We start from the raw sequence: 27,889 nt of genomic DNA, 5'->3' as shown, positions 1-27,889 counted from the left end.
TGCCAGGGAAGCCCCCGGCTTTTGTACACAACTCGTACACAAAAGGTATAATGCTGCCTCAAATAAAAAATAAAACAGGAAAACAAAGTATTTGAATACTCAGCCTGTTAGGAAAATGTTTGGCATTTTCCCCCCTCCAAGTGCTGACAATGGTGCTCATTTCTACCAAATGGGACCACAGCACCCTCCCCTATGCCAGATGTTTTCATTATTGCTTAAATTTTGCCTTTTACAATCACTGTAAATTATTTTGTCATGAAGAAAAAAAAATCAGGAAACATTTTTTTCTGAGGTGCCCACAGTGGGTTTGTTTAGAACTTTCTAAACAAACTGTGACCGTGTTCTGTATCTCTGCAGCCCAGTCTGGTAGCCACCAGCTGTGTGCAGCTACTGAGTATGAATTCATTACAACTGATTTGCATTTAAATGGAAACTGCCACAGCTGGCTAGTGACTACAGTATTGGATAGTGTCAGCGCAGGGCGGAGCGTAAGGGTGTTTAATAGTCTTGCCACTTTCCTGTAGTGTTGAACGTTGTTCAAATAAGTCCATTTTTTAAAAAGAGATCTATTTTGAAGCTTCACGAGAAACACAAGGACTTCCCTGGTGGTCCAGTGGTTAAGAATCCCCCTTCCAACACAAGGGATGTGGGTTTGATCCCTGGTTGGGGAACTAAGATCCCACAGGCAAGCCTGTGTGCCTCACCGAAGATGTAGCTCAGCCAAAATTTTAAAAATCAGTTGATTTAAAAATAAAAAGAGGGGTACAGTAAGACAAACACCAGGCACAGACACTTTGGCCTCCTCATAAGGTAGCTTTATTAAATTCCTTTACCTTCTAAAAAATGATTACAGAAAGGAATACTTCATTTAAGTGTAATACTGTCTTTATGGACGTACCATGGTCGGAAAGTGAAGTTAAAGGTCTTGAATACATGTGAGAAGAGAGCGGGGTCAGACGCAGAGCCCCCTGTAACCTACCACGCCAAGCCCAAGGGGTAAGGGCAGGGAGAAGGGAACACACAGGGATAAATATGGACTCACGGTGGGGAGGGCGGCGGGGCACGGTGGTCAATGAGGTGCTTCTAGAAGCTTAAAATAAACACAGCCACGGCTCCAGGGCCGGACACATAGACACACAACTCTCGTACCGCTTCTCAAAGCTGCCCAAAACTGTGGCCTCCTGTCAGTGGTCTCCCGGCAGCTTGGGTTTCCTTTCCTTTTCATTTACACACACAGATACACACACAAACGGGAGGGTATCTCTCTCCTTTAACCATCCAAGCTCTCTTGTCTTAGGTACTATCCCTTCCATCATAAAGCGAGCAGACTCCATCAGGCCGGGAAACCTACTTTTCTAGGAGAGAAGCCAGCACTTGGCTTTGTTGAATGAACGCGTGTAGTGCCGAGGGCTTGACCCGTCTTGCTGGGGTTTTAGCGCCCACCCTGGTGGCTACGCTGAGACTGGACAAACGAGGGCAGGCCGTCTAAAGACTAAGGGATCTTAGTCCCCGGTCACAAGGCACTTTTCGAGGCTTAGAACCTGTCCCCCTCCTCCCCTCCCTGTTTCCTTTTCTCTTTCTTTTTTGGTCACAAAAGGAAGGAATGGGAAAGAAAACTATGTTGAGATTCTGAGACAAAATAGGCCATGCAGGAAACTGCGTGTGTTGGGAGAGCCCCGTTTCCAGCAGGCTGTGTTCCAGGCGGCTCCGGAAAGCCTGTAGGTTGTTTGAAAAAAAAAAACAACAACAACCAGCTGGCCCTTGTTTGGTTTTCGGCAAAGCTCTGTCTCTTTAAGTTTGCACTGGGAGCCCTCGGGGGCAGCCAACTTTTAATCGAGCACACATGGGATTTTTGGAACTGGGCCTATGCTTGCCAACAATCTCATGCCCTGTTTTCTTTCCTTAGAGGAGAGACATTCTGGAGTCTGGGGAGAAGGATGGCCTCGTCACTGGGGTTCTAAGCCTAGGGATGTAGGCACCCCTCTGGGGACCGGATTCATTTCCTACATGTTCGGGTCTAAAGGATTTTCTAGGAAAATGAATATTTGCCAGGGCCCCCCTGCATGGAGGAGATTCTGGGGAATCTCAAGAAAGGCACAACTTGCACACCTCGGCTGCTGGCTTCTGAGCCCCACACCTGAATGGGGCCACAGTGGGTGGGAGGGATGCTCGCAGTGGGAAGAAACAGAAGGCAGAAGAAACGACTAAACCTCTCAACCGGGGGACAAAGACAGAATCTGCTTTGTGAAGAGACCACGAGAGAATGAGACCAAGAAAGTCGTCTGGGCAGGGGGCAGTGGACAAAGCTCAATTATATACCAGACAATTAAATGTAGGGGGACTGGGTGTCAGGCCACTCTAGATGATGCGATCCGTGCATAACAACATTTAGGCTTAAAGTGAAAATATACGATTCCAGTGACTTTCAAATTTGGCAACAAGTAAGTAAGTGATTTTTCCCCCTTTCCCCCTCCAACTGTGATTCAGAAATACAATATTTTCCCCTCTTACCCTCCTCCATCCGTAATTGCCAGTTGATTGTTCTCAGCGTTCCTCACAAACCCACGCCTCAGAGCCAGCCACTGGCGCCGATTTACATGTGAGTTTAGCTCCAGTCTGTGCTGCGGCTGCTTTGAACTGGGGTACTGGGAAAAAACCCGCTTTCAGCTGAAGTCTCCACACTGTTGGGGTCTCCCCCTGGGAAGCAGAGGAAAACCCCAATTGCCTTTGATACTGGGACCTTGGTGGATCGAGTTGGGGCTGGCCAGGGAGGAGACGAGGGACAGTTCTTTCCGGGGCTGCCTGGTCCCCAGGAGTGGCACCTTGGGCTCTTCTCATGGCTACTCCTCTGCAGAGGATGTCGCAGGACTCTCGTCATCTGACATCGGGGCAAACTGAAATGGGAGGCAGAATTCCTTTAGTTTGGCCTCCCCTTGGGGGTCTGAGGTGGTGACTTTGCTGGCTGGCCCTGCGCCTGTGGTGAGTGAACAGCAGGCTGTGTGGTCCCTTGGTCTCAGGTGACACTGCTGGGGAGAGAGTGTCACAGAAGCTCATAGATGAATGCAGTGGAGGGTTCTTCCTGAGTGACAAGGTGGCAGTGACAGTGGAGAGCAGGTGGTCTGGCAGAGTGACGTCTGAAGGATGCTGGGGGGCACCCAAGGGGCAGGGTGTTCCAGGCAGGGGAAACAGCAAGTGCAAAGGCCCTGAGGCAGGAGCGGCAATCGGGCCAGTGTGGCTGGAGCAGAGTGAGCAAGGAAGGGGGAGGTAAGAGTGGGGGAGGTGGGCTTTGAGGATGACCCCACTCCAAGCGGGGTGGGAGTCGCAGAGGGCTGTGAGCAGAGGAGGGCTGTACCCCGAGACTCAGGTGCTCACAGTGACCTCTGGCCACTTTGGGGAGGGCAGTGGAGGGGGCAGTGAGGGTGCGAGCCAGAGAAGCAGTGCGGAGGCAGCGGCAGTTTTCCCAGAGGACAATGATGGAGGACTGGGATCCATCCCTGTGGAGCCCTTGGGAGCAGGACCACATGTCAGACATCAGGACACCACCCAGCCCCATCACCCCCATCTCCCAGTGTGGATATGGAGGCCCAGGACTGATCCCAAGGGGATCCCCTGGGCACCTAAGACTCTAAGCAGTGACGCTGGGAAGACTCGGAGCCTCAGAAAGAACCTGCAAGCCTAGCAGGAGTAGGATGGCTTCTGTCTCAGCAACCTTCTCTCTCCTGGACTATTTGGGGAAATTGCTGTGGCAAACACCTACCTCGCCACCCTGGAACCTGGCCCTAGACATGCCTCAGGGAGGCCAGGGCAAGTGGGAGATGGGGGTGAGGAGGAGCAGGCAGAGAGGTTCCAGGCCGAAGTCTGGATTCACACCCTAAGGTCTCTGCCCTTTCCTGTCTGTGAGGCTTTGGACCAAGAATGGAACCTTCTAAGTCTCAGCTTCCCCACCTGAAAAATGGTCACAGTAACAGTACATTATGCAACTGAATAGAGTTCTTGTGGAGGGTTCTGGAAATCCCGCTCGGGAGGCATTTGGTATACAGTCCATTAGACTAGCAGGCACTTCCTAGGTGGCTCAGTGGTAAAGAATCCACCTGCCAAAGAAGGAGACGTGGGTTTGATCCCTGGGTTGGGAAGATCCCCTGGAGGAGGAAATGGTAACCCGCTCTGGTATTCTTGCCTGGGAAATCCCATGGACAGAGGAGCCTGGTGGGCTACAGTCCATGGGGTTGCAAAGAGTCGGACACAACTGACTGAGCATGCACACATGCCATCACACTAGAAGGGCTTGTCTCCTCCATCAGACAAGGGCACTGCTTTGGAGACCTATGAGGACTGCCCCTGCCTCCCCCATCAGACTGGAAGGGCTTTCTCCTCCATCAAGCAGTCAGGACACAGCGAACATCAATCTTATCCTCCTGTTAGACTTCCAGAAGAGCATTTTGCTAATGGGCATGATTTTTTTTTAACCCAGATTTCTAGGGTCAAATCAGAGAAATTCCCCATTAAGACACAGTTAGCCTTCTTTACAGTGAAACTTCACAAGGCCTTGAATACAATGACACACTTCGAGTAAATGTCAAAGTCCTCCACATGGTAATGGACACGATTTGGAACCAGACAGATCTGGTTTGAATCCTGTGATAACCAACCATAACTGCACAGTGTTAGCTCTGTCTTGCTTCCTCATGGGGGCACCATGAATGGTCAACAAACAGCTGACCCCGCAGCCCTTGGTGTGGTCCCTGTATGCCACCCCCTCAGAGCCCCACCCGCTTCCCAGCTAGGGCTGAGACTCACCGAGCACTTGATGTTCATGCGGGAATACAGCATGGACGCGATTTCACTGTGTCCCGCGTCCAAGGCCACCATCAGAGCCGTGCTCCCGTCCTGCAAAGCATCGGTTGCTATGCTGATGCCCTGCACTGTGCTCCCACCCACCTCCCTGGGCGTACCGGGGTGGGGACTCACACGGTCAGTGATGGAAATGTCGCAGCTGGGCACGGCCAGCAGCAGTGCAGTTATCTCCTTGTGGCCGTGCTCGCAGGCACACATGAGGGCCGTGGAGCCGTCATCATCTTGGATGTTCACGTCTGCCTCGCAGGCGAGCAGGGCTTTGACCACGTCCACCCGCCCGTGGCTGACCGCCAGCATCAGGGCTGTCTGCCCCGCCTGGGTAGGGCAAAGGAACAGGCTTATGGATCATGCAGGCCCCAGAGGGCGACACCCCTGCTCTAGAACCTTCCATGGTTCCTGAGTACTCTGATGCTAACTGCACCTCCACTCATGGGCCTCCTTCTGTATTTCGAATAATCCTACCTACTACTGGGCCTTTGTACTTGCTGATCCCTTTTCTTCCTGCTGTTTCCTTCTCATCCCTCAGGTCTCAGCTTAAATGTCTCCTCGGGCACATGCTCTGTGTCTCCCCATCATTTGTTGGTGTTTAGTTGCTAAGTCGTATCCAACTCTTTGCAACCCCATGGACTGCAGCATGCCAGGCTCCCTGTCCCTTACTGTCTCCCAGAGTTTGCCCAAGTTCATGTCCACTGAGTCAGTGATGCTATCCATCCATATGCCCACTTAAATCAGATTCCTAAGTCACAGGAAAGACTCTGATGCTGGGAAGGATTGGGGGCGGGAGGAGAAGGGGACGACAGAGAATGAGATGGCTGGATGGTATCATCGACTCTGTGGACATGAGTTTGAGTGAACTCCGGGAGTTGGTGATGGACAGGGAGGCCTGGCGTGCTGTGATTCATGGGGTCGCAGAGTCGGTCACGACTGAACTGAAGTCACAGGTAAAAACGTAAGTAAAATGTGTTGAGCTAAGAGTTGTATGCTTTTCTGTCTACTAGTTGGTGGTAGTTTAGTGGCTAAGTCGTGTCTGACTCTTGCAATCCCATGGACTGTAGCCTGCCAGGCTTCTCTGTCCATGGGATTCTCCAGGCAAGAATACTGGAGTGGGTTGCCATTTCCTTCTCCAGGGGATCTTCCTGACCCAGGGATTGAACCCAGGTCTCCTGCATCGCAGGCAGATTCTTTACTGACTGAGCTATGAGGTTAAATCTCAATAAAAACCAACGTCCAGGGACTTCCTTGTTGGTCCGGTGCCTAAGACTCCCAGCTCCCAATGCAGGGGGCCGGGGTTCCACCCAGGTCAGGGAACACATGCCACAGCTAAGACCAGGGAAAGCCAAATAAAGCCAAATAAAGAACGAACTTATGCTCTGTGACAAGAGCTAGACAAAAAAGGACACAATACTACATGATTCCATTTATATAATATATCCCTAACAGGCAAATCTGCAGAGACAGAAAGCAGACTGAGGGGGCCAGGGGCTGGGGGCGGGAAGATGGGAGTGAAGTGACAGCTGCGGGTGCCGGGTCTCCTATCAGGGTGTAAAGGTGTTCTGGAGGCAGACAGAGGAAGAGGTTGCACAGTACTGCAGCTATGCTAAATGCTACCAGCTTGGTCATCTTAAAAGGGTTCATCGTATGTGCATTTCACCTCAATTTTTAAAAAAGTAAGCCACCTGGACATATACCCAGAAAAGACGAAAACTCTAATTCAGAAAGATACTTGTACCCCAGTGCTCACTGCAGCACTTTTACAACAGGCAAGACATGAAAGCACTGACAGGTGAAGAGACCAAGAAGGTGTGGTACAATGGAATACTGCTCGGCCACAAAAACTAATGAAATAATGCCTTTTGCAGCAACATGGATAGACCTAGAGGTGATCACACCAAGCAAAGTAAATTAGACAAAGATATCACATATGTGTGGAATCTAAAAAAAATGATACAAGTAAACTTATTTACAAAACAGAAACAGACTCAGACAGTAAAAAAAACTTATGGTTACCAAAGGGGAAAAGGTGGGGAAGGAAGGATAAATTAGAGGCTTGAAATTTACAGATACACACTACTGTATATAAAATAAACATCATGGTCCTACTGTACAGCACAGGGAACTATATTCACACCTAGTAATAACCTATAGTGAAAAATAATCTATATATATGTATATATACAACTGAATCACTTTGCTGTACACAAGAAATAACACATTATAAATCAATTATACTCCATTTTTTAAAAAAAACCCTAAACCACTAATACAATTCTTTTAATTAAAAATAAATCAGTAAAAAAGCAAGCAGGGTCTCGGACTTCCTGGTCATCCAGTAGTTAAGACTCCAAGCTCCCAAAGTAGGGTGGCCCAGGTTTGGTTCCTGGTCAGGGAACTAGATCCCGTATGTGGCAACTAAGATCTGGCACAGCCAAATAATTTTTTTTTTTTTAAAGAATGGGGCTCTGGAGCTAGACCCCCAGGTTCAAGTCCCCATCCTCTAGTTGAACCTTGAGGAACTGAATACTTCTCTGTGCCTCAGTTTCTCTGCCTGTGGAGTAGGGGTTCTCGCCCTGGGCTCAAGGCAGGGCTAGGATGTCATAAGTGGGAAGGGCTGTCCAGGTCGCCGGCACCGAGGGCTATACCTGACTGGCTTTGGCATTGACATTTCCAAGCCGGAAGAGCTGTAGGACAGTCTGGATGTCATCCTGGGTCTTCAGGGTGGCCAGGGCGGTGAGCATGATGGGGCTGTAACCGGCGCGGTTCTGCTTGTCCACCTGGCAGACACCTGCCGGGGGGTAGGCAAGGAAGATTTCGGGTCTCAGACCCCCGCGCTGCTGGCTGGGTCTGCCTCAAGGCTGGGGGAGGGGCCCTGAGGACCAGGCCTCGTCTCTGCCACCAGACTGGAAGGCTTGTTCACTACCATAATGGGCACTGGGCATCATGTCTCCCCCATTAGTCTAGGTGTGGACTCATTCCTTCTTTTCTTAGACTGATAACCCTATTCTGCCCCTGGGTCCCCATCTCTATCATGGGAGGGGCTCCTAGCAGTGAAGTCTATGACTCCTCCATCAGACTGGGCTCCCACATTTAGGGCTGAAAGTAGGATTTGTGTCTCCCTCATTAATCTGAAAGGCCCCCTAGTCATCTTTTGGTCTGGCCTATGTCTCCTCCATTAGATTGTGGGCTCTGCCTCCTTCATCAGATTGACTAGTGGAGAGTCCCGTCTAATTTCTTCGTGTCTAATTGCAGACCATGACTTGTCTCTGAGCCTCAGATGGGAAGCCACATCCTTTCCTCAGATTAGGGTTCCAGGGGTGTCACCTTTGCTAAACAGGGGTCACAGGTGGAGGAAGGGCCACGTGTTTTCCATAAGACCATGGCTGCCTTTTCCAGTACACTGGGGCCACAGGTAGGGCCTCTATCCCCTCACCAGCGTGGGAGGGCGGCATCTCCCCCATCAGACTGGGAGGGCGGCGTCTCCCCCATCAGATTGGGAGGGCGGCGTCTCCCTGATCAGACTGGGAGGGCAGTATCTCCCTCACCAGACTGGGAGAGTGAGATCTCCCCCCATCACATCAGGAGGGCGGCGTTTCCTCCATCAGGCTGGGAGGGCGGCGTTTCCCCCATCAGACTGGGAGGGCAGTATCTCCCTCACCAGACTGGGTGAGATCTCCCTTATAAGACTGGGAAGGCGGTGTCTCTTCCGTTAGACTATGAGGGTGGCATCTCCTTCACCAGACTGGGAAGCAATGACTCCTCCATCAGACTGGGAGGGTGACAGCTCCCCCATCACATCAGGAGGGTGGCATTTCCTCCATCAGGCTGTGAGGGCACCCTCCCCCATCAGACCAGGAGGGTAGCATCTTCCCCATCAGAACATCGGACTGGGGTGGCAGCTCCCCTGCTCCCCCTGAGGCCCCCTGCCCCGCCCCCCAGGGCTCACCACTGTCTAGCAGCTGCCGCACCACGGGGAAGTTGGCATGGGACACGGAGTAGTGCAGCGCTGTGTTGCCATTGCTGTCAGCAATGTTGACCACATAGTCCAGCAACCGCGCCGACATGGCCCGGAAGGTGACCAGGTGGCGCCGCACGAGCTCCGGGTGGGCGTCACTGCGGCAGGCCAGGCGCAGCCACTCCTGCAGCACCGTGGTGTAGGCCACTTTCTGGACGCGGGCCAGGGAGAAGAGGGGTGTGAGGGCAACGGCAGCCCACCCTGGCCCAGATGAAGCCCATCCTGAACCAGAGGGGACATGTGGGTACCCCACCCTAGGTGAGCCCCACCCCTGGAGAAAAGCGTAGTGTCCCCTGCCCTAAAGGGAAGTGTAGACCCAGGTATGTCCCCAGAGGAAGGTGTGAACGTCTCCACCCTGGATGGGATCTTCAAGGTCAAGTGTACACACCCATCAGAGGAAATACAGCAGCCCCTTCCTCAACAGGAACCAAGGCTAGCTTTGCTGGCAGGTGACCATCCTTGGCCCTCCCTCCTCCCTGGCACCTCTGCAAAGATCACGACTCAAGTCTCAGAGCCCCTCGCCTACCAGCTCCCAGATAGGATCCTGAGGTACCCATGATCCAAAGCACAGCGAGACACTGTGGACGAGGAGAAGCCAGGGTGGGGGTGAAGGGGAAGGAGCACCCTCTTCAGGCTCCGGGCCCCACCGTACCAGCTCCCGCTCGGTGAGGGCTTTGGGCTTCTCCAGGTACTTCTCCAGGGCTAGGCAGGCTGAGATGAGGTCAGGACTCAGCTCCATCCTGCCAAGGGCAGATGAAGGGGAGTTTATCTTAGGAGCACTCACCTCAGCTTCCTGGATGTCCTCCACCCACCATGTCCAACTGGGGTGCTCACAGAGGGTCTCAACACTCTGCCCCGTGGCCCTCACCCAGTCCTGCCAGGGCTCCCCGGAGTGGTGGAACCTCAGACCCCCCTCCTTCTCAGATACTTTTACATGGCACCCCAAGGGGCAGACATGGGGAACACACAGACCCCAAGAGAAAATGGACACATGGGTCAAACTTTATTCCAAATGGCCAGTGGCAGATGGAAATCTTTTTCTGAGGATGGATTTTTCATAACGAGGAGAAATAGGAGACATACACAGGATGGACAGGTGGGGCAAAATGTCCCAAAGAAGGTGGTCACTTAAGAACAGACTTGGTCTGCCCCTTAAACCCTAACCCCAACAGCCCAAATTGCCCCCCTCAGGCCCCTTATCAAAGCCACCAGACCTTCAGATGCCCAGAAAGTATGGGTTCACTAATTCAGACTAAGGTGTACATGACTGATGGGAGTTTCCCCTCAGAGGGCTTGAATGGCAGGATCTGAGGCAGAGGTCACCCTCTCTGCCCCCAGGCCCTGCCTGAAGCCCTCCCACCGAGAAAACTGACCGGATCTCGTCTTTTGCACTTGATCCTGATGCCCCCTCAGCTGTGGGCGTGTGCAGAGACTCCTGGGACCGTTGAGACTCCTCCCGGCTCGTCTTGGCCTTCGCTGTCTCCTTGGGCCTGAGCTGGGGGGCTTCGGCCACACTCGGAACCCTCTCCTCTGGCTCTGGGGCCTCGTTCTCTGTGCTCTCGTTGTCTGAGAAGTTCTCTGCGGTACTGGAGTCCTCAGAGGAGGACTCATACCTGGGGGAGACGCTGTAGGTGGTAGGGGAGGGGCACTTGACCTCTCTGGGCCTCAGTTTCCCCATCCATTAAATGGGGATAGTGGCACAATGAAGTTGACAGGGCTCTAGGGCTCAATAAGCACTGCCTGTGATGGTGATCATGTTTGGGGGGTCAGGGAGGGGCGCTGCTTTTCCCTTCTACCCTTCGGTACCTCTTACACTCTCCCTATGCTAGAAAGTGTTAGTCACTCAGTTGTGTCTGACTCTTGCGACCCCATGGGCTATAGCCCACCAGGCTCCTTTGTCCGTGGAATTCTCCAGGCAAGAGTGCTGAAGTGGGTCGCCATTCCCTTCTCCAGCAGATCCTCCTGATCCACTGATCGAAGCTCTCTCACAGTGCAGGCAGGTTCTTAACCATTTGAGCTGCCAGGGAAACCCACTTTGCTCTTTACACATGTGTTAAAGTGATTCAGACCCTCACCCTACTGCAAATAGGACCCTCATGTTTTTTGCTATCTCTTGACAGAGTCTAAGCTTCTGTGCCTGGCATTCAAGGTCCCCCACTCCTGCTCCCCAGGCCTCCCACTTTTTTTCTTAAGAATTTTTTTTTTTTGGATGCAGACCATTTTTAAAGTCTTTATTGAATTTGTTATAATATTGTTTATGTTTTGGTTTTTTGGCTGTGAGGCAAGAGGGATCTTAGATCCCCAACTGGGGTTCGAACCTGCATCCCCTGCACAGGAAGGTGAAGTCTTAACCACTGGACCGCCCAGGAAGTCCTCTCCCACTTTTCACGTCATGGCTTCCTCTTGCCTTGGAGCGTTTATCCAGGATGTATCCTCCACCAGGAGACCTCCCACCCCCTACTCTGCACCTTGCAAGGGTCTGCTTGTCCTGCAGCACACGTGTTCCCCTCTGTTGGTGACTCTCCCCAGGGCCATCTCTGCCTCCTCCAGGCCCCCCCCCTCCCACTGCCTGAGCATCCCCATCATTGCTCCAACCGCGCTGGGTTGGGACCACCCATAAGTGCCCCAGGTCACAGTGGACCAGGAGCTCTATCGGGGCACACAGTCGAGTCCAGCGCCTTCCACGGGGCAGTGTGATGTAGTGGTTGGAGCACCAGCTCAGCACCGGACTGACTGGATCAGTCCACCAGGCCTCCCTGTGCCTCAGTTTCCTCATCTGTCTCCTGTGCTTTGGTTGAATGAATGAATCAAAGTGAGGGGCTAAGCCCAGGACCTCTCACCTGCCGTTGACCCCCACGAACTGGAGGCTCCTCCGATGGGCCTCTGGGTCTGTGGGCTCCTCTTTCTGCTTCATGATGGACTGCACGCCTGCCTGGGCCCCTCCTGGAGGAGCAGGGGTGGTGTCATGATAGTTTCCCAAAGCCAGACCCCACGCCTGGGCTTCTGGCGCCTGGTCGTCCGTGCAGCCACTCCCACTTACCTGCACCCCCAGGCTCCTCAAACTCCGGTTCCTGACAGGCTGCTTGCCTGACGGGCTCCTTGATGGTGGTGTCGTCGTGGGCAGGCACCTGGCCTGTGTTCTTCTCTGGCTGCACTTGGGTGGCCCCCTCAGACACCGGGGGTGATAAGGACGATTCTGCAGGAGCCTGTGGGTGACCTGAAGAGGCAGGAGAAGAGGCGTTTTCTGCAGGGAACAACAGCGAAACAAGAACAGTAATAACAGCTGCCTCTCGTCACCTACGCGGGGCCAGGTGCTCCGAGGGCTAATTCTTTCCTTACTTCATCAAAACTTCCCATGTGGAAGCTGGGTTGTTACAGATGAGGAAGCTGAGACCCTGAGGGTGGTGGCCTAAGGTCACCCTGCAAAGAAGTGGCAGGATCCATTCCAGTTCTGGTTCGTCGCCTGCCTCACAGCCGGTCAGGGTCAGGGAAGATCACATGAGCCCTATAATCCTGGCTTGTGACCTCCCCTCTGACATCATACTGAGTGTTGTCTGGAAATTACAGCTGAAAATAGTGGTCATGGTCAGGACTCAAATCTCCCACAAAAGAGCTGTGTGACCTCAGGCAGGTCACTTAACCACTCTGTGTCTCAGATATGACATTTCCTCCATCATGACGCCATACACACTAAAGACAGTAACGTGAGAGAGACGGCTTAAAACAACACCTGCACGAGAGCATGAAGAACATTTGTTAAGTCAAGAGCACTGTCAGCTACATTTTGATAAGACTTACTATTATCACTTTATAATATTATTTCAATATTATAAGTTATTTTATAATATAATTTATAATGTCATATTATTTCAATATTATAAATATCTATAGCGTTGTGCTGTAGATAATATTTTGTATCTGGCTTTCTGCTTCTTTACTTTAAACATTAAGCAGATTTTCCTTTTAATAATCAGTAAAAAGAAGCAATAAGGGTATCCACAGTGGGTGGCCAGAAATAGAAAAGGAAAAAAACAATAAGGGCTATTAGAAAACTAAAGTTAACACCCCACCCAGGCGGGTTTCACTTTGGGTCAATGAAAATGTTCTCAGGGTGGATGGTGGGGACAGTTGCACAACAATGTGAAATGGAGACTCAAACATGGTTAAAATGAAACCTTTTATGTTATGTGTGTGTTAGTCGCTCAGTCGTGTCTGACTCTCTGCGACCCCACGGATTGTGGTCCTCCAGGCTTCTCTGTCCATGGGATTCTCCAGGCAAGAATACTGGAGTAGGTAACTATTCCCTTCTGCAGAGGATCTTTCCAACCCAGGAATCAAACTTGGGTCTCCCACATCACAGGCAAATTATTTACCGTTGGAGCCATGAGGGAAACACTATGTTGTATCCTAATATTTCCTAATTTTATCATAATTAGGGGAAAAAAACACCCAAGTTGGTCTGAGAACAAAAGTGACATTGTAGGACTCAGGATTCTGAGGGCGCCCACTGCAAAAACAGGAGTGGAGTTGGCAGAGTTCTAGCTCTGGATCACCATCCTGGAGCCAGGAACAAAAGTCCTGAGACCCTGAGTGGCTGCCCAGCTCTCAGAACCCACTGAGGTCCCACCATCTCAGGCCACGTGTGGCTTCCATGTCCCCACTTTCCCAGTATGTTCCCTTCCTGCCACTGACCATGGGGTCTACAGACCAATTCATTTTAATTCCCTTTAACATTTAACTTTGACAACCACAGCAACTACCTCCTCAAGTCCGTGGGCGACACTCAACTTGAGCTAGGAACAGGGAGTAAACACTCGACACAAGAAGAACACATCGAACGGATGAGACATTGGCCATAAAAGCTTCCGACAGCGCCTCAGCCCAGGGTGGGGTCAGGCCAGGCGGCTTCCAGAGTGGGGAGCTCCAACTCCCCTGGGGAACCAAGAGCAAACGCCAGGTTTTTACGGGAATCTGATTTTTTTTTTAAATCTTGTCAATAAATTCACATCTGACAAACAAAAGCACCAGTGGTCAAGTGGAAAGTAACACTGTCGTCCAAAGCCAGGCTTCCTGATAGAAACACTTGGGAGGTCTGCTTACTTAAATTCCAGTGTTCTTGCCTGGAGAATCCCAGGGATGGGGGAGCCTGGTGGGCTTCCGTCTATGGGGTCACACAGAGTCGGACACGACTGAAGTGACTTAGCAGCAGCAGCAGCAGCAGCAGCAACATTATGTTCCGGGCTTCCCTGGTGGCTCAGACCATAAGGGTAAAGAATCCGCTTGCAATACAGGAGACCTGGATTTGATCCCTGGGTTGGGAAGATTTCCTGGAGAAGGAAATGGCAACCCATTCCAGTATTCCTGCCTAGAGAATTCCATGGACAAGAGGAGCCTGGAGGGCTACAGTCCACGAGGTTGCAAAGAGTCGAACACGACTGAGCGACTAACACTAACAACATTATGCTCAGGGAAAGAAGCCAGTCATAGAACAAATGTTGCAACATTTTGCAACCACTTACAGGAGGTCTGTAGAAGAGTTAAATCCATAGAGACAGAAAGTAGGATGGCAGGTGCCAGGGGCTGGGGGAGAAGGATGGGGAGTAAGTGTTTAAAGGGGATAGAGATTCAATCTGGGAAGATGGAAAAGTTCTGGGAGGCTTCCCTGGTGGCTCAGTGGTGAAGAATCTGCCTGCCAATGCAGGAGACGCGGGTTAGATCCCCGGTCTGGGAAGATCCCACGTGCCTCAGGGCAACTAAGCTCGTGTGCTTTTGCTACTAACTACTGAGCCTTTGTTCTAGAGCCCATAGCCTGCAACTACTGAGCCCACGTGCCACAATTACTGAAGCCCGCCCACCTATAGCCTGCGCTCCACAACGAGAAGCCACTGCAGTGAGAAGCCCATGCACCGCAACTAGAGAGAACCCTCGCAGCAATGAAGACTCAGCATAGGCAAATAAATCCATAAAATAAAATAAAAGTTCTGGACATGGATGGTAAGGTTGGTTACACAGCCATGTGCTTATTGCCACTGAGAAATGGTTAAAAGTAAGTTTTATATGTTGTTTACCCCAAATTTTTCAAAAGCGGGAAAAAAAAAAGTGAATCAGAGCAGTGCTATGGCCCGTTTTGCCCCACGGAAGAGCAGGCTCTGCCCCTCAAAAGCTGGGATGGCTGCTTCCAGTCGTGAGAAGTTCAAAGTCAGACACTGCAATACTAAAATAACAATAACAGAACTGATAATAGTTATTATTGTTATTCTACTGGGAGATGGAGCGAACTGTTACCAAAATTTATATGGAAGAACAAAAGTCCACGGCCAGCTGGCCCCTGCATGGCCAGCTAAAATGGGCAGGGATGGGGAAGTCGGCTTAGGAGAGCGTGACACGTACTCTCAAAGCCACAATAATGAAATCAGCAGGGCATGGTTGCAGAAAGAGATAGGCCAAAGGAGGTGAGGAGAGAGGGCTCAGCACAGACCCCAGGTGAGAGAACTGCGGGTAACACTGAAGTGCTCGTGCCCAGCCACTCAGGCGCGTCCGGCTCTCGGCACCCCGTGGACTACAGCCCACCAGGCTCCCCTGTCCAGGGATTTCCAGGCAAGAATACTGAAGTGGGTGGTCATTTCCTTCTCCAGGGGATCGTCCCAGATCAGGGATTGAACCTGAGCCTCCTGCATTGGCTGGGGGATTCTTTTCCCACTGAGTAACCTGGGAAGCCCAACAGCAACCCTGCATGGAGCAAGCCTACGGGTACAATTTTTCCAACAGCATTTGGTCCCTTTGTGTCTCTGTGCCACATTTTGGTAATTCTCAGAATATTCCAAGCTTTTTCATCATTATTATATTTTTTATGGTGACCTGTGATCGGTGATCTTTGATGTTACCATTGCAAAAAGATTACGACCTGCTGAAGGCTCAGCCGATGGTTGCCACTTTTTAGCAATAAAATATTTTAAAAATTAAGGTATGTACATTATCTCTTTAGACATAATTCTATTGCACACTTAATAGGCTACACTCCAGTGTAGACATAACTTTCATGTGCCCCTGGAAACCAAAAAATTGTGGGACTCGCTTTATTGTGGAGGTCTGGAACTGTACCCACAAATCTCTGGCATATATTCGAAAATTGCTGAGAGATCAGGTCTTAAAAGTTCTCATCACAGAAAAAAAAATTATAACTGTGAGGTGGTGGATGTTAAACCTACTGTGGTCATCATTTTTGCAATATATACATACATATATACATGTATATACTGTCACACACACACATATATATAATCATCAATGTGTACACCCTCAACTAATATGAATAGTATTACTTATAATAATACATAATAAGTAGGAAATGGCGACCCGCTCCAGTATTCTTGCCTGGGGAGTCCCACGGACAGAGGAGCCTGGTAGGCTACAGCCCATGGGGTTGCAGAGTCGGGCATGACTGGGCAACTGAGCACAGCACAGTCAACGAATATAATTTATATGTCAATCATACCTAGATAAAGTGGAAAGAATTAAAAATTAAAAAAAGAAATCTGCAATGAGCTTAATGACATCAACATTAAGAGTTAAAAAACTCTTGGTTAAAACTATTTTGTTAAAAAAGAAACCTCTTAAATTTAATTGACAGAAGAATAAAGGCTGTGGAAAGATAGTCATAATGCCAAAAACAGGCAAAGAATTATCTTTTAGAATAGGCGTTAACAAAATTTTTCTGTCCTGGGCCAGATAATAAATATTGTGGGTCATAAGGTCTGTTGCAAACAATACAAAAGCAACCCTAGATGGTACATAAATGAATGGGCCTGGCTGTGTTCTAATAAATTTGAATTTCATATAATTGTGCTCATACCACACAATGTTACTCTTTTCACATTGTTCAACCATTCAAAAACACAGAAACCACTCTGAGCCCATGGGCTGTATGAAAATAGGCACCAGGCTTCATATGGCCCTGGAGGCTATAGTTCGCCAACCCCTATTCTGGAAAATGCCAGGAACATCTCAAAATTGCCCCAAAGGAAAAAAATAGAGGCTACGACTAAGCGATTCACTAAGGAACTTGTGAAACATATATGGTGATGCTCAACCTCAGCAGAAATCAAAGGAATGCTACTTAAAACAAGGAGATACCACCTTGGACAACTGCCTCAAATGAGCAAAAAATTAGAAAGATAAATAAACTTTATGTTACTGCGGATGTAGGGAAATGGACACTTCAGATCCATGCTACGGTTGGAGGGAGTGTGGCCAGAGAGAACTTTCGGGAGAGAATCAGACAAAATCTGGAGTGAAGTTGTGCCTTTCCTGTAACCCAGCAACCCCACAGGACAGGACATGTAAGGACGAAGCCAGTACTATTCAAAGCAGCCAGGAGTTGGAAGTAACCCAGGTGTCCGCCAAGGAGGGGATCATATAAGAAAGTGTAGCGCATTCCTAGAGCAGAAATCTATGCAGTCATTAAAAGTGACAAACCACCAGATCAGGGTGGAGAGTTCCAAAACAGAGTGTAGAGAGGAAAAAATAAGAAACAGAAAGAGGTTTTTTTTTTTTTTCCTAAAGCACAATACCATTTTAGGAAATTAAACATGCCTAGGGCATATTTTTCAAGAACACTCAAATATCTAAATAAGCTTCTGGAAGGTGGGTTGCAAGGAATGATATTACAATGGGGTGGGGGGGTGTGACAGAGCAGGGGGTGCTGAATCACAGCCTGTGGGCACGGTTTTTACATTTTTAAGTGGTTGGGAAAAAACTGAAAGAAGGTGTCTCTTTGGGACACGTGAAAATTACAGGAAATTGAAATTTAAGTGTCCATGCATTAAGTTTTATTGGTACATAGCCACATTAGTTCACTGATATATTGGCTACCCTGCTTACATGCTACAAAGGTAGAGCTGAGACATTAAACTCATCAAAATGTATACATTAAAAATGTGCAGATTATGAAAGAGACTCACAGACTTAGAGAATGAACTTACGGTTGCCAGGGAGGCAGCTGGAAGGATGAGGGAAGGGATAGACAGGGAGTTTGGGATGGACATGTACACACTGCTATATTTAAGATGGATAACCAACAAGGATCTCCTGTATAGCCCATGGAACTCTACTCAGTGTTGTTTGGCAGCCTGGATGGGAGGGGGGTTTGGGGGAGAATGGATACATATATGTGTATGGCTGAGTTCCTTTGCTATTCACCTGAAACTATCACAACATTGTTAATCAGCTATATACCAATACAAAATAAAATTGTTTTAAACATGCAGATTTTTGTATATTAAATATATCTCAGTAAAGCTGGGGGAAAAAAGAACTGAGCAGAACTGAGTCAAGTCATTGCAACAGAGATCAGATGCCCCACAAAGCTGAAAACATTTATCAATCCTCAACATTGAGGGTGGAAGACAAAGGTGAAAAAAGAATTAAAGTCAAACAAGAGAGGTGCCATGCCTAGCTCAGGGGGGTTGGTGATATTCTTGGGCCATGGGCCCAAGAATTAGATTAACTCCTTAAGCCCAAAAGAAATTTTTAAAAAATTTAAATCACTTGGCCAACTAGTGCAGGAAGAGAGAGTCCACAGCGTGGGGTTAGTGGCGCTGGGGGATAAAGCGATTTGGTAACAGGTATCAAGGTCCTTAAAAATGCTCTTCCAGGAACTTCCCTGGAGGCCCAGTGGTTAGGACTTGGTGTTTTCACTGAGAGGGCCCAAATTCGATCCCTCGTCCAGGAATTAAGATCCTGGGAAGCCGCATGGGGCAACCAAAAAGAAAAAAAGCAGATGAAAGGTTCCCACAGAAGGAAATTTGCATGGCACCTTTGGTGGCTCAGACGGTAAAGAACCTGCCTGCAATGCAGGAGACCTGCGTTCAATCCCTGGGTTGGGAAGATCCCCTGGAGAAGGGAATGGCAACCTACTCCAGTATTCTTGCCTAGATAATTCCATGGACAGAGGAGCCTGGCGGGTTATAGTCCATGGAGTTGCAAAGAGTCGGACGAGGCTAACACTTTCTTCTTTCTTTTTGACAGTAAAGAGTCACCCAGCTGTTAAAAGATAAATAGCATGTTTTCCAATTTTATATATATATATATATATATATATATATATATATATTTTGGCCACACCTTGCAGCTTCCAGGATCTTGTTTTTCTGACCAGGGATTGAACCCTCCACCCTAGACATTGAAAGTCTGGAGTCCTAACCACGGGACTGCCAAAGAATTCCCCTAAAAATTTTTAATAACATGATGAAATGTCCCTGGGATAATGTTAAATCAAAGAAATCAGAGGATTTAAATCCTGGCTTTGAAAACTATGGACCAATTCCGTTACCACTCAGTGCCTCGGTTTCCACATCTGTAAAATAGAGATAGAAACACTACCCACTTCTAAGTGGTACTGGGGGTGTCAATGAATTAAGATACAAAAAGGACATCACATAAATCCCTGGCCCACTGTAAGGGCTGCCTAAATGCTTTTACATAGAAAATCAGGCAACACAACAAATTCCATCAGCTACAAGTTGCCAGACTCCAAAAATACATATTATTTTCTTCACGAGCAAAAAAAAATTGGAAGGAAAGAAGAAGTATCCATAGTAGCTGTGTCTGGACAGTGGTGGGTTTATGGAGCTCTTATTTAGTGTTCTAGAGTCTTCTGTCTCAATTGGTAAGGAATCTGCCTGCAATGCAGGAGACCCTGGCTCGATTCCTGGGTCAGGAAGATCCACTGGAGAAGAGATAAGCTACCCACTCCAGTATTATTGGGTTTCCCTTGTGGCTCAGCTGATAAAGAATCCGCCTGCAATGTGAAAGACCTGGGTTTGATCCCTGGTTGGGAAGATCCCCTGGAGAAGGGAAAGGCTACTCACTCCAGTATTCTGGCCTAGAGAATTCCATGGACTGTATATAGTTCATGGGGTCGCAAAGAGTCCAACACGACTGAGCGACTTTCACTTTACAGAGTCTTCTGTACTTTCCAAATCTTCCACAAAGAATATGAATTGCATTCATAGGACTGTGTTTCAAACAATAACACAGGAAATTTCAAAGCCTTGGAGAGACCCCATGGATGCACGTGCCTGGCTGCCCCTTCTCCCAGGAATTTCTCTGTGGTGCCTTTGAAAGGTGAGGGATGAATGAGAGTGTATAGGGGTCTCTGGGCCTCTGCCTGTCTCATCCACCTTTGCCAGCCTGAGGCGACAGCTGCCTCTCACCCTTCCTGCCCTTTGCTGCAGCAAGCAAATTCTACGTGGCAGAAAGGCTGGACTCTTCCCAGCCTCCTTATTGACCTATGCAAGACCAACCTAAGTGGTCTAAACATTTGTCAAGGATTTCCCTGGCAGTCTAGTGGTTAAGACCCTGTGCTTCCGCTGCAGGGGCACAAGTTCAATCCCCGGGTGGGGAACTAAGATTCCACATGCCATGCACTGCAGCCAAAAAACAGAAAAACAAAACATTTGTCAAGAAACCTCCCAGGTGCTTCTTTTCTCTCACATCTTGGCTCAAAGAGCCAACAGCTAACCCCTGAGCACCTACCAGTGCCTGATATCATCTTGAACACTCAGCACCAACCGATGCGTTTCAGCTCACACTGATCTGGTGCCATCGGGCGGTCAGTGCCACTGCCCTACCCCACCCCCACCCAGCAAATGTGGCACAGAGAGGTTAAACAGGTTTAACAGAGGTTAAAGAGCACGGAGCTAGGGAGCAGGGAAACCAGAATTTGAACACGGGCCTCCACGCCATCCAACCACCACCCATCCCACATCCCTTTTATTTGCTTCAAACGTGTTCTCTGAAATGATTTTTCTTCACTTGTTTCTGGTGGGCTATTTGTTTATTGCAGGGGCTTTTTGTCTGTCTTGTTCACTACTGTGTCCCCAGTGCCTAGGAAAATCTAGCACATGGCAGACACTCAGTAAATATTCACTGGATGAGAAGGCAATTAAATGAATTAACACATGCCAGTTCCGCCTAAGCGAGGCAGAGACTGGGGCTGGCTGCAGCAAGATGGAGCTAAGTGAGACACAAGGAAGAACTTCTGGGGGGGGACAGCTTGCACAAGGTGGGGACATGGCTAGGTCTGTGTGTCCTGCAGGCAGCAGGCCCTGTGGCTGCACTGGGAGGCATGTCTGGAATGGAGGTTGCCTCTTAAGAGATCCAGACGCTGGGCTGGGCGGGGCCTCTGGCTTGGGGCCAGGGTCGCAGGGCTGGGTGTTTGGGATAGTCACGGAACACAGGGGTGGAGTCCAGAGTTGGCCAGGAAGAACATGGGGAAGCAAGAAAACACAGCTGGGACCCCGCCCTCCAGCTTGTACCCTCTGGTGCCTCTACAGGGCTCTGGCCACCTGATATTATTTGAGACTTAGATGAGGAAATGGGCTGAATCTTTGAGGCATGCTATAGGTTCGGAACAGCCTGGTCTCAGATCCTGGATGTTTGACAAAGGATATGTGAAGCTTCTCCGCAAACCTCAATTTCCCCAGTTATGACAAGAATTGACCTGAAAATCATTAGTAGGGGGGCTTCCCACATGGCACAATGGTAAAGAATCCGCTGCCCATGCAGGAGATGCAAAAGAACATGGGTTCAATCTTCCTGGATCAGGAAGATCCCCTGGAGCAGGAAATAGCAACCTGCTCCAGTATTCTGGGCTTACCTGGTGTCTCAGATGGTAAAGAATCTGCCTGCCATGCAGGAGACCAGGGTTTGATCCCTGGGTCAGGGAGATCCCCTGAAGAAGGGCATGGCAACCCACTCCAGTATTCTTGCCTGGAGAATCCCATGGACAAAGGAGCCTGGCGGGCTACAGTTCATGGGGTTGCAAAGAATCGGACACAACGTAGTGACACAACAACTAACAGTAGAAGTAGCAACACATGATGGTTAAGTGCTTACTGTATGTATGCACTAATTCAGAAGAATCTTAGAGGTGTGGACCATTACAAGGCCATTTCACAGACAAGGAAGCTGAGGCCCAGAGAAGTGAAGCTGATCATTCAGGTCACACAGTAAGAGGTGGAATTTAAACCCAGGTGACCCTGCTACACATCTCACTGTCTTAACCTCCTCGGTGGGTGAAACACTTAACAGAGCCGTCAGCACCAGACTGGTATTAGATAAAGAGCAGCTGTTAGGATTATGAGTCATTCTGGCAGCGTCTCCCAGGGGCCTCAGGACGGCAGCAGTGGGGCAGCTGCTATCCCGAACATCCCACATCCCCTTTCCGAGCATGAGGACTCAGCAGTTCCTGCAGGGAGCATCCCCTTCCTCCCTCTGGACTTGGGTGGGGCTCCTCCACCCCCAGGATCTGGGCCTGGGCAGCAAGAGACTCAGTGATTAGCTCAGTGAGGAGCAAATGACCCAAGCCAACCAAGAAAGGTCACCCCTGGGATTTTTACTGGTGCTATCTGGATTGAGGGGCTCCCTTTCCGTTTATGAGCTGCCTCAACAGATACCAGGGGTGGTGTGATCACCTCTGCCTGCCTAAGAGAGAAGCTTCCAGGAAGGACAGAGGAAGAGAAAGAGGGAGGTAGAGATTCCTGAGGCAATTTGAGCACCTGGATCCAGCTATGCCTGAAGCTGTCATTAAGTTACATGAACAACACATTTCCTTTTTCATGACCTGAGACTGGTTTTTGACAATCAGGGAAGAATTTTTTTTGCCCAGCAACTGACAGCCTTGGGGACCTTCACCCAAATACCTCCTATTTTCTACATATTTATAATGTTCTAGACATGAGCACACACCTAATTCTTCAGACACCTAATTTCTTCACATGGTCCCTAGAGGGACTGAGTCAGCAGCACAAGTGTCCCCTTTGCACAGATGAAGAAACTGAGGTTCTGATTGCTGGTGGAAGGACAGGGCTGGGGCTGCACCCCAGCATTCACAGGAAAAGGAGGGACCCTCCACAGTCTGCTCCCACCTACTATGGCTTACCTGCTGCCCCATCACAGCTCCGCTCTGTGATACTGATCTTCTTCACCTGGTGGACGTTGCTGGTGGATGCAGTGGGCGCTGGGAACACTGTCTCCATCACCTCATGGCTGCGGAACACAGGGGGGCTCTCAGCCCCGTTGGATGTCGCCAGGGCCCGCAGCCCTGCCCCATAGGGCTCCAGACTCTGGGCCCGCTGAGCAGGGGCCCCCGCCGCCGTGCTGGCTGCCACCTCCACCTCCCTCGGCCCCTGCACCACCCGGACGGTGTCCACACGAACTGGGCTGTCTGGTGGCGGCCAGGCCTGGGGCTGGAGGTCGGCCTGCCGGGCTTGAGCTGCCTGTAGCTCCTGGAGTGCTTTCTTGAGCTGGGTCTCCAGCACAGCCACCTTAGCAGCCAGGGCTGCCTCCCCATCGGGCACGCCCAAGTCCCGCTCTCGGACCCAGGTGCCCACGCTCCGGGTCTCAAGCGCCACTGGGTCCTCGGGGGCCTCAGGGAGGTCCAGGCAGAGCTCGCCACGGCCCCGGGCTCCTGCAGGGTGGCCCAAGAACTTTTGGCTCTTGAGCTGTACTGTGAGTTGTCGTTTCTCCTCTTGCAGCACTGACAGCTTCACCTGGAGCACGGGGATCAGTTTCACCTGCTCTTCCAGCTGCCGCAGCTTCCGCAGGGCCCCTGCCATCTGCTCCCGCACATGGGCCAGGTGCCCTGCGCTGGGCGGCACCGGTGTGGACAGTCCCGATCCCCGCGGTGTCGGGGGTGGCAGCCCCACGCCCACCAGTGAGCTCGTCGAGCCAGCTGCGCTGGGGGTCAGGGAGCCCAGACCAGCAGGGGCGGCTGCCTGGTCCTCCAGGCGGCGACGGGCATCCAGCAGCGTGCGCTCCACTCGTGGGTTGAAGCCACCACGTGTCTCCAGGGCACCGTACTGCGGGTAGAAGCCACGGCCACAGTAGGAGTAGGCTGAGTGGCGGCTGTCCCCGCTGGCATTGGAGCAGAGAGACTCAGTGGACGTCCACCAGGAGCCGGGGCCGCGGGGCAGGGAGCCCAGGCGGGGCCGGCGCTGCACGGCCACCCGCCGCAGCGTGTGGCCTTTCTCGATGTCATCCACGTACTTGAGAAAGTCCAGGTCTAGGCGGTAGCCGTAGGGCGTCTCCACCGAGTAGGGGACCTCAGGCTCTTTAGAGGGGAAGGCAGGCGGGGAGGCTGGGCCAGGGGTCCCTGAGGTAGAGAGAAAAGCCAGCCCCTCTGAACACTGTGGTCCCCTCCTTGGGGCAAACTGATGCCCCTGGGTGAGTCATGGCTTAATGGCCCAAAGGATGACACCACTGGCTGCTCAATGCTCAGCTGTAAGTCTCAGACCCCTTCCCAACCCCGGTCTCAGGCCCCTCCTCACCTCCCCAGCCTAAGGTAAGGCCCTGTGTCCCCCTTGGACCCTCCCAGGGCAGGGCTGTGCTTCCAACCTCCCAACTGAGTCAGGACCCTGTCTCCCAACTCAGACCAACCTCCTTTCCTGAAAGACCCTGTCTCTTCCATTAGACTGTCGAGGGCAGGACCGAGTTGTCCCCATTCAGGCCCGCAGGACAGAGCTGTGTCCTACCCTCAGCCCCACTCAAGTCAGGCCCCCTTCCCTCTTCCAGGCCACACAGCACCTGGCCTGTGTCCCTCACTCCCCGCCTCCACTCCCAAGGTGGGGCCCTCTTCCCCACGAGCCCCCTGACCTGGGAAGGGGGCTGACACGTGCAGGACCTGGGCCATCCTCTTGCCTGCAGAGCTCCTCAGGTGTCTCTGGGGGGGCTGTGAGTCAGATCACCTGCAGCACCAGCTGAGGTTTACCTGGGAAGAGGGTGAAGAGGGTGTGATGACAACCAGAGTCAGGAGTCTGCAGGGGCAGGGGAGGTGGCCACCCCTCCCCACTGTCCCCTCCCCCACAACTTCCCTCTTTCTTTGGGCGTGGGACCCTCTCACAGGCACACACCCGTCCTGCCTGTGGAAACGGTTGGGGGGGGGCGCCCCACAGCCTGGAACAAAGAAACCCAAACTCACGGTCCGCCTGCACATCTGTCCAGCCCCTGGACAGGCTCCAGCTGTTCCCACAGCCCCGCCTCCACAAGGCCCCCAGCAGGGGCGGGGGGTGGGGTGGGGTGCTGAAGTCCGACAGGCGCCACCCTTCCTGTGCCCCCTCCCCTCAGCCCAGGCAAGAGCTGTATACCAGGACAGATGGGGGCACTAATGGGGAGACAGCCAGCCTTCCTGCAAGGATCTAGGGAGACAGAGACACAGGGGCACAAAGAGAAACAGAGCTCAGGGTAGGAGACCCCCAAACAAGAGCTGGGTCAGGCTGGGCAGTGGCGGGGGGCTGGTAGGGAAAGTTGGGGGGAGGCAGCAAGGAGCAAAGCCTTTCCCCTTTATGGAAACAATTTTCTCTAAAAATAAACAGTTTCGCTGCCGGGCTACACGAGAACTTCCTGCTCCCCCTCCCCGCCCCCCAGGATGCGTCCGGCTGGGGGGGCGGCTCGGGGGTGCAGCAAGGATAGAAGGTGGCTGGAGGCCCCGGAAGTCATGGGGGTGGGGGGAGGAAGTAAGAGGGGGTGCCAGAGGCTGGAAAGGGGAGGGACAATCAGGGCCGCTCACTAACCTGCACCCCCAGACCTGGAGGATGGCCAGGGTACTTCTGTCCCCCACACTCTGACCGAGTTTGGCCAGTCCTTTCTGCTGTCTGACCTCTAACCACGCTGCTGCAGAGGTTCCGGCCCATACCACCCTTTTCAGGCCGTGGCCAGGGTAGTGGGTACCTGGGAGGATGGGCCAGGTGGAGCACCTGCTGGGCATTCAGGCGGGGCCGGAGCTCCAGGGGCAGCCGAGCTCGTCTTGCCTCACGTCCTCCTTGCTTAGCCTCTTGCTTGTCTCCCCGTGTCTCCGCCTCTCTGCGTCTCTGCCTCTCCACGTCTCTGTCTCTCTGCACTTCTCCCGCCCTGTCACTCTACATCTCTGTCCTCACTTCTTTCAGTACCTGGAACACAGTCATCAATTGTAGGAAACCTGGCTTCCACCTGCCTGAAGGGTCACCCTCTGCACAACAGGGAAGTGATTAAAATATTTTCTGGGAACCTGAGAGAGACTAGAGGCAGGAAGCAGGAATGGTACCCCTGTGGAGACCCCTGGAGGCGAAGGGGGTGGGGTCAATAATAGTATAACTATAATTATCATCCGGGCAACTCCTTTGATCATCAAGACAACCCTACCAGGGGGGTAGCTATCACCGTGCATTACGGTGTCTTCGGTAAGATGAAGTGTTTGGGGACACAGAAACACACAATGGGGACTTCCCTGGCAATCCAATGGTTACAACTCCATGCTTCCAATGTAGGGTGCATGGGTTTGATCCCTGGTCGGGGAACTAAGATACCATATACCATGTGGGGCAGCCAAAATAAAGAGAAAGAAACACACAGTGACTTGCCCAGGGTCACTCAGCCTGAGGAAGTAGCTGGGTCTGGATTTGAATCCTTAGCTTCGTAGATTCCCCTCACTGCCAGCCAAACCACCCACACCCCCGTTTTCCAGGCAGAGACTGAGGTCTGAAGCCATGTTACCATGCTCCATGTGGGTCGGTGACTGACTAAGGGTGGAGAAAGCAGATGGTGGGGGAAAGGGTAGTGGTGGTGGGTGTCTGTGGCTCACCTTCCCTGGAGCATGGCGAGTACACGGGACAGGACAGAAAGATATGGAAAGGGAGACAGGCCACTCCACGAGGGGACAGGTAGGTGGCTCAGGGAAGTAACGCGGGGTCCCAGGGAGGCGGCCCGAATGTCCAGCGGGGTCTCCCTAAAGCCCCCGTCCCAGGCCAGCCTGGACGTCTCTGGGGGCTTCCCGCTCCTCTCCCCTTCCCAAAGACGGGGGCGAGGAGGACCCCGCCCCGTGCAGGGAGGGGGCGGGGCCTGCGGGGTCCCCAGCTAATGGCAAACAGCTGCAGCTCCCCACGCCGGCCCAGCCGCTAGGCCGAGGCCCAGCCCGGCCGGACGCCCGGCAGCCTTCCCGCCGCCTGGGGCCTGGCTCCGGCCCGGCCACGGAGGAGGGCGAGGGAGGACAAGGGAGGGAGGAGGGGGACGGGACAGAGGTAGAAAGGAGGATGGAGGCAGGGGAGAGGGGCAGCGGGGAGGCAGTGATGGGGCGAAGGGATAGGGAGGTACGGATGGAGGATGGGGTTTGGAGAGACCAGCAGGGACAGGGTCAATAAGGACCGAGCAGAGGCGCGGGGACCGAGACACTAAGTCCGGAAAGTTTGCGCATAGATGATGGAGTTGGAGGCAGCGGCTAGTAGAGACCGGCGAGATAGCGCCCCGGGCTTGAGAGTGGGGTGGGGTGGGGTGGGGTGGGGACCACGCTCGAACCCCAAACCGGACTCGAACCCCGACCCAACCCGGGTCCTACTCGCCTCGCGCGCTCCGGCCGCCGCTGTCCCAGCGTCCCGCCGCCCGTGCGCCCTCCGCGCGCCGCCGCCGCTGCCCGCCCAGCCCTCGGCGGTAGCCCCGCCCCGCCACGCCCCCTCGGACCGGCCCCGCCCCCTGTCGCCTGCGGCCGGGCCAACGTGGAGGGGGATGGTAAGGGACCCGGCCGCACCTGGACGGCAGGTGTATGCGCGCGCGTGGGGGTGTCCGGCCTCGTCCCCTCCTCCAGTCCCTGGGACAGGGTTCCCCTACTGCTGTCTTTCCCGGCCCGCTGCAGCTGGGCGGCTGCGGGGGGCGGGAGGGGGCGGGGATGGCCGGAGTCCAGCTCCTGGAGGGCGGGCGGTGGTGGTGGTGGTGACTGCGGGAGGTCACCCCTCCCCCAGCCGCCCAGCGCAGGCTTGGTACACTGTGACGTGACCACCGCGGGGCGGGAAGGGAGGGGTGGGTCAGCGCGAGGCCGCAGACCTCAGCCAAGGCCTGGGCTCCATGGCCAGCCAGACCTGATTTCCAATCTCAACACCACCAAGCCTCTAACTACTGGCTGCCTCAGTTTCCCCATCTGTAAGCCGCGATAAGAATGCTGCCTGCCCGACAGTGGTGTTGAGACGATTCTGTAACCGTGAAGCAGTCTGTCCCTCATGC

General features: G+C 52.2%; 1 protein-coding gene across 11 annotated transcripts; it reads right to left on the bottom strand.

Annotated features, from left to right (window-relative positions):
* Positions 1–800: 800 nt before the first annotated feature.
* Positions 801–27,440, bottom strand: KANK2 (KN motif and ankyrin repeat domains 2). Of its 11 annotated transcripts, none has more exons than XM_088838993.1 (14): positions 27,235–27,312; positions 25,592–25,809; positions 24,775–24,817; positions 24,518–24,632; positions 22,806–24,017; positions 11,904–12,107; positions 11,704–11,806; positions 10,237–10,488; positions 9,516–9,603; positions 8,795–9,014; positions 7,494–7,636; positions 4,969–5,169; positions 4,798–4,887; positions 801–2,697 (listed from the first exon to the last, which is right to left on the bottom strand). In XM_088838993.1, the coding sequence occupies exons 4-14, from the start codon at positions 24,552–24,554 to the stop codon at positions 2,545–2,547; spliced, it is 2,703 nt and encodes a 900-aa protein (XP_088695119.1). In that variant the 5' UTR covers positions 24,555–24,632; positions 24,775–24,817; positions 25,592–25,809; positions 27,235–27,312; the 3' UTR covers positions 801–2,544. The 11 variants fall into 11 exon arrangements, with proteins under 11 accessions (XP_088695119.1, XP_088695118.1, XP_088695117.1 ...); XM_088838998.1 differs by lacking the exon at positions 24,775–24,817 and adding an exon at positions 2,823–2,894 and having other exon boundaries at positions 2,562–2,697; XM_088838992.1 differs by lacking the exons at positions 24,775–24,817; positions 27,235–27,312 and adding an exon at positions 27,420–27,440.
* Between the last annotated feature and the right edge of the window lie 449 nt (positions 27,441–27,889).

Source organism: Moschus berezovskii, chromosome 8 (genome assembly GCF_049115385.1).
Source record: "Moschus berezovskii isolate FMDL1 chromosome 8, NW_MosBer_1.0, whole genome shotgun sequence".
In the NCBI taxonomy this organism is placed as follows: domain Eukaryota; kingdom Metazoa; phylum Chordata; class Mammalia; order Artiodactyla; family Moschidae; genus Moschus; species Moschus berezovskii.
The sequence above is the reverse complement of the archived record's forward strand: the minus strand, read 5'-3'. Positions and strand labels throughout refer to the sequence as shown.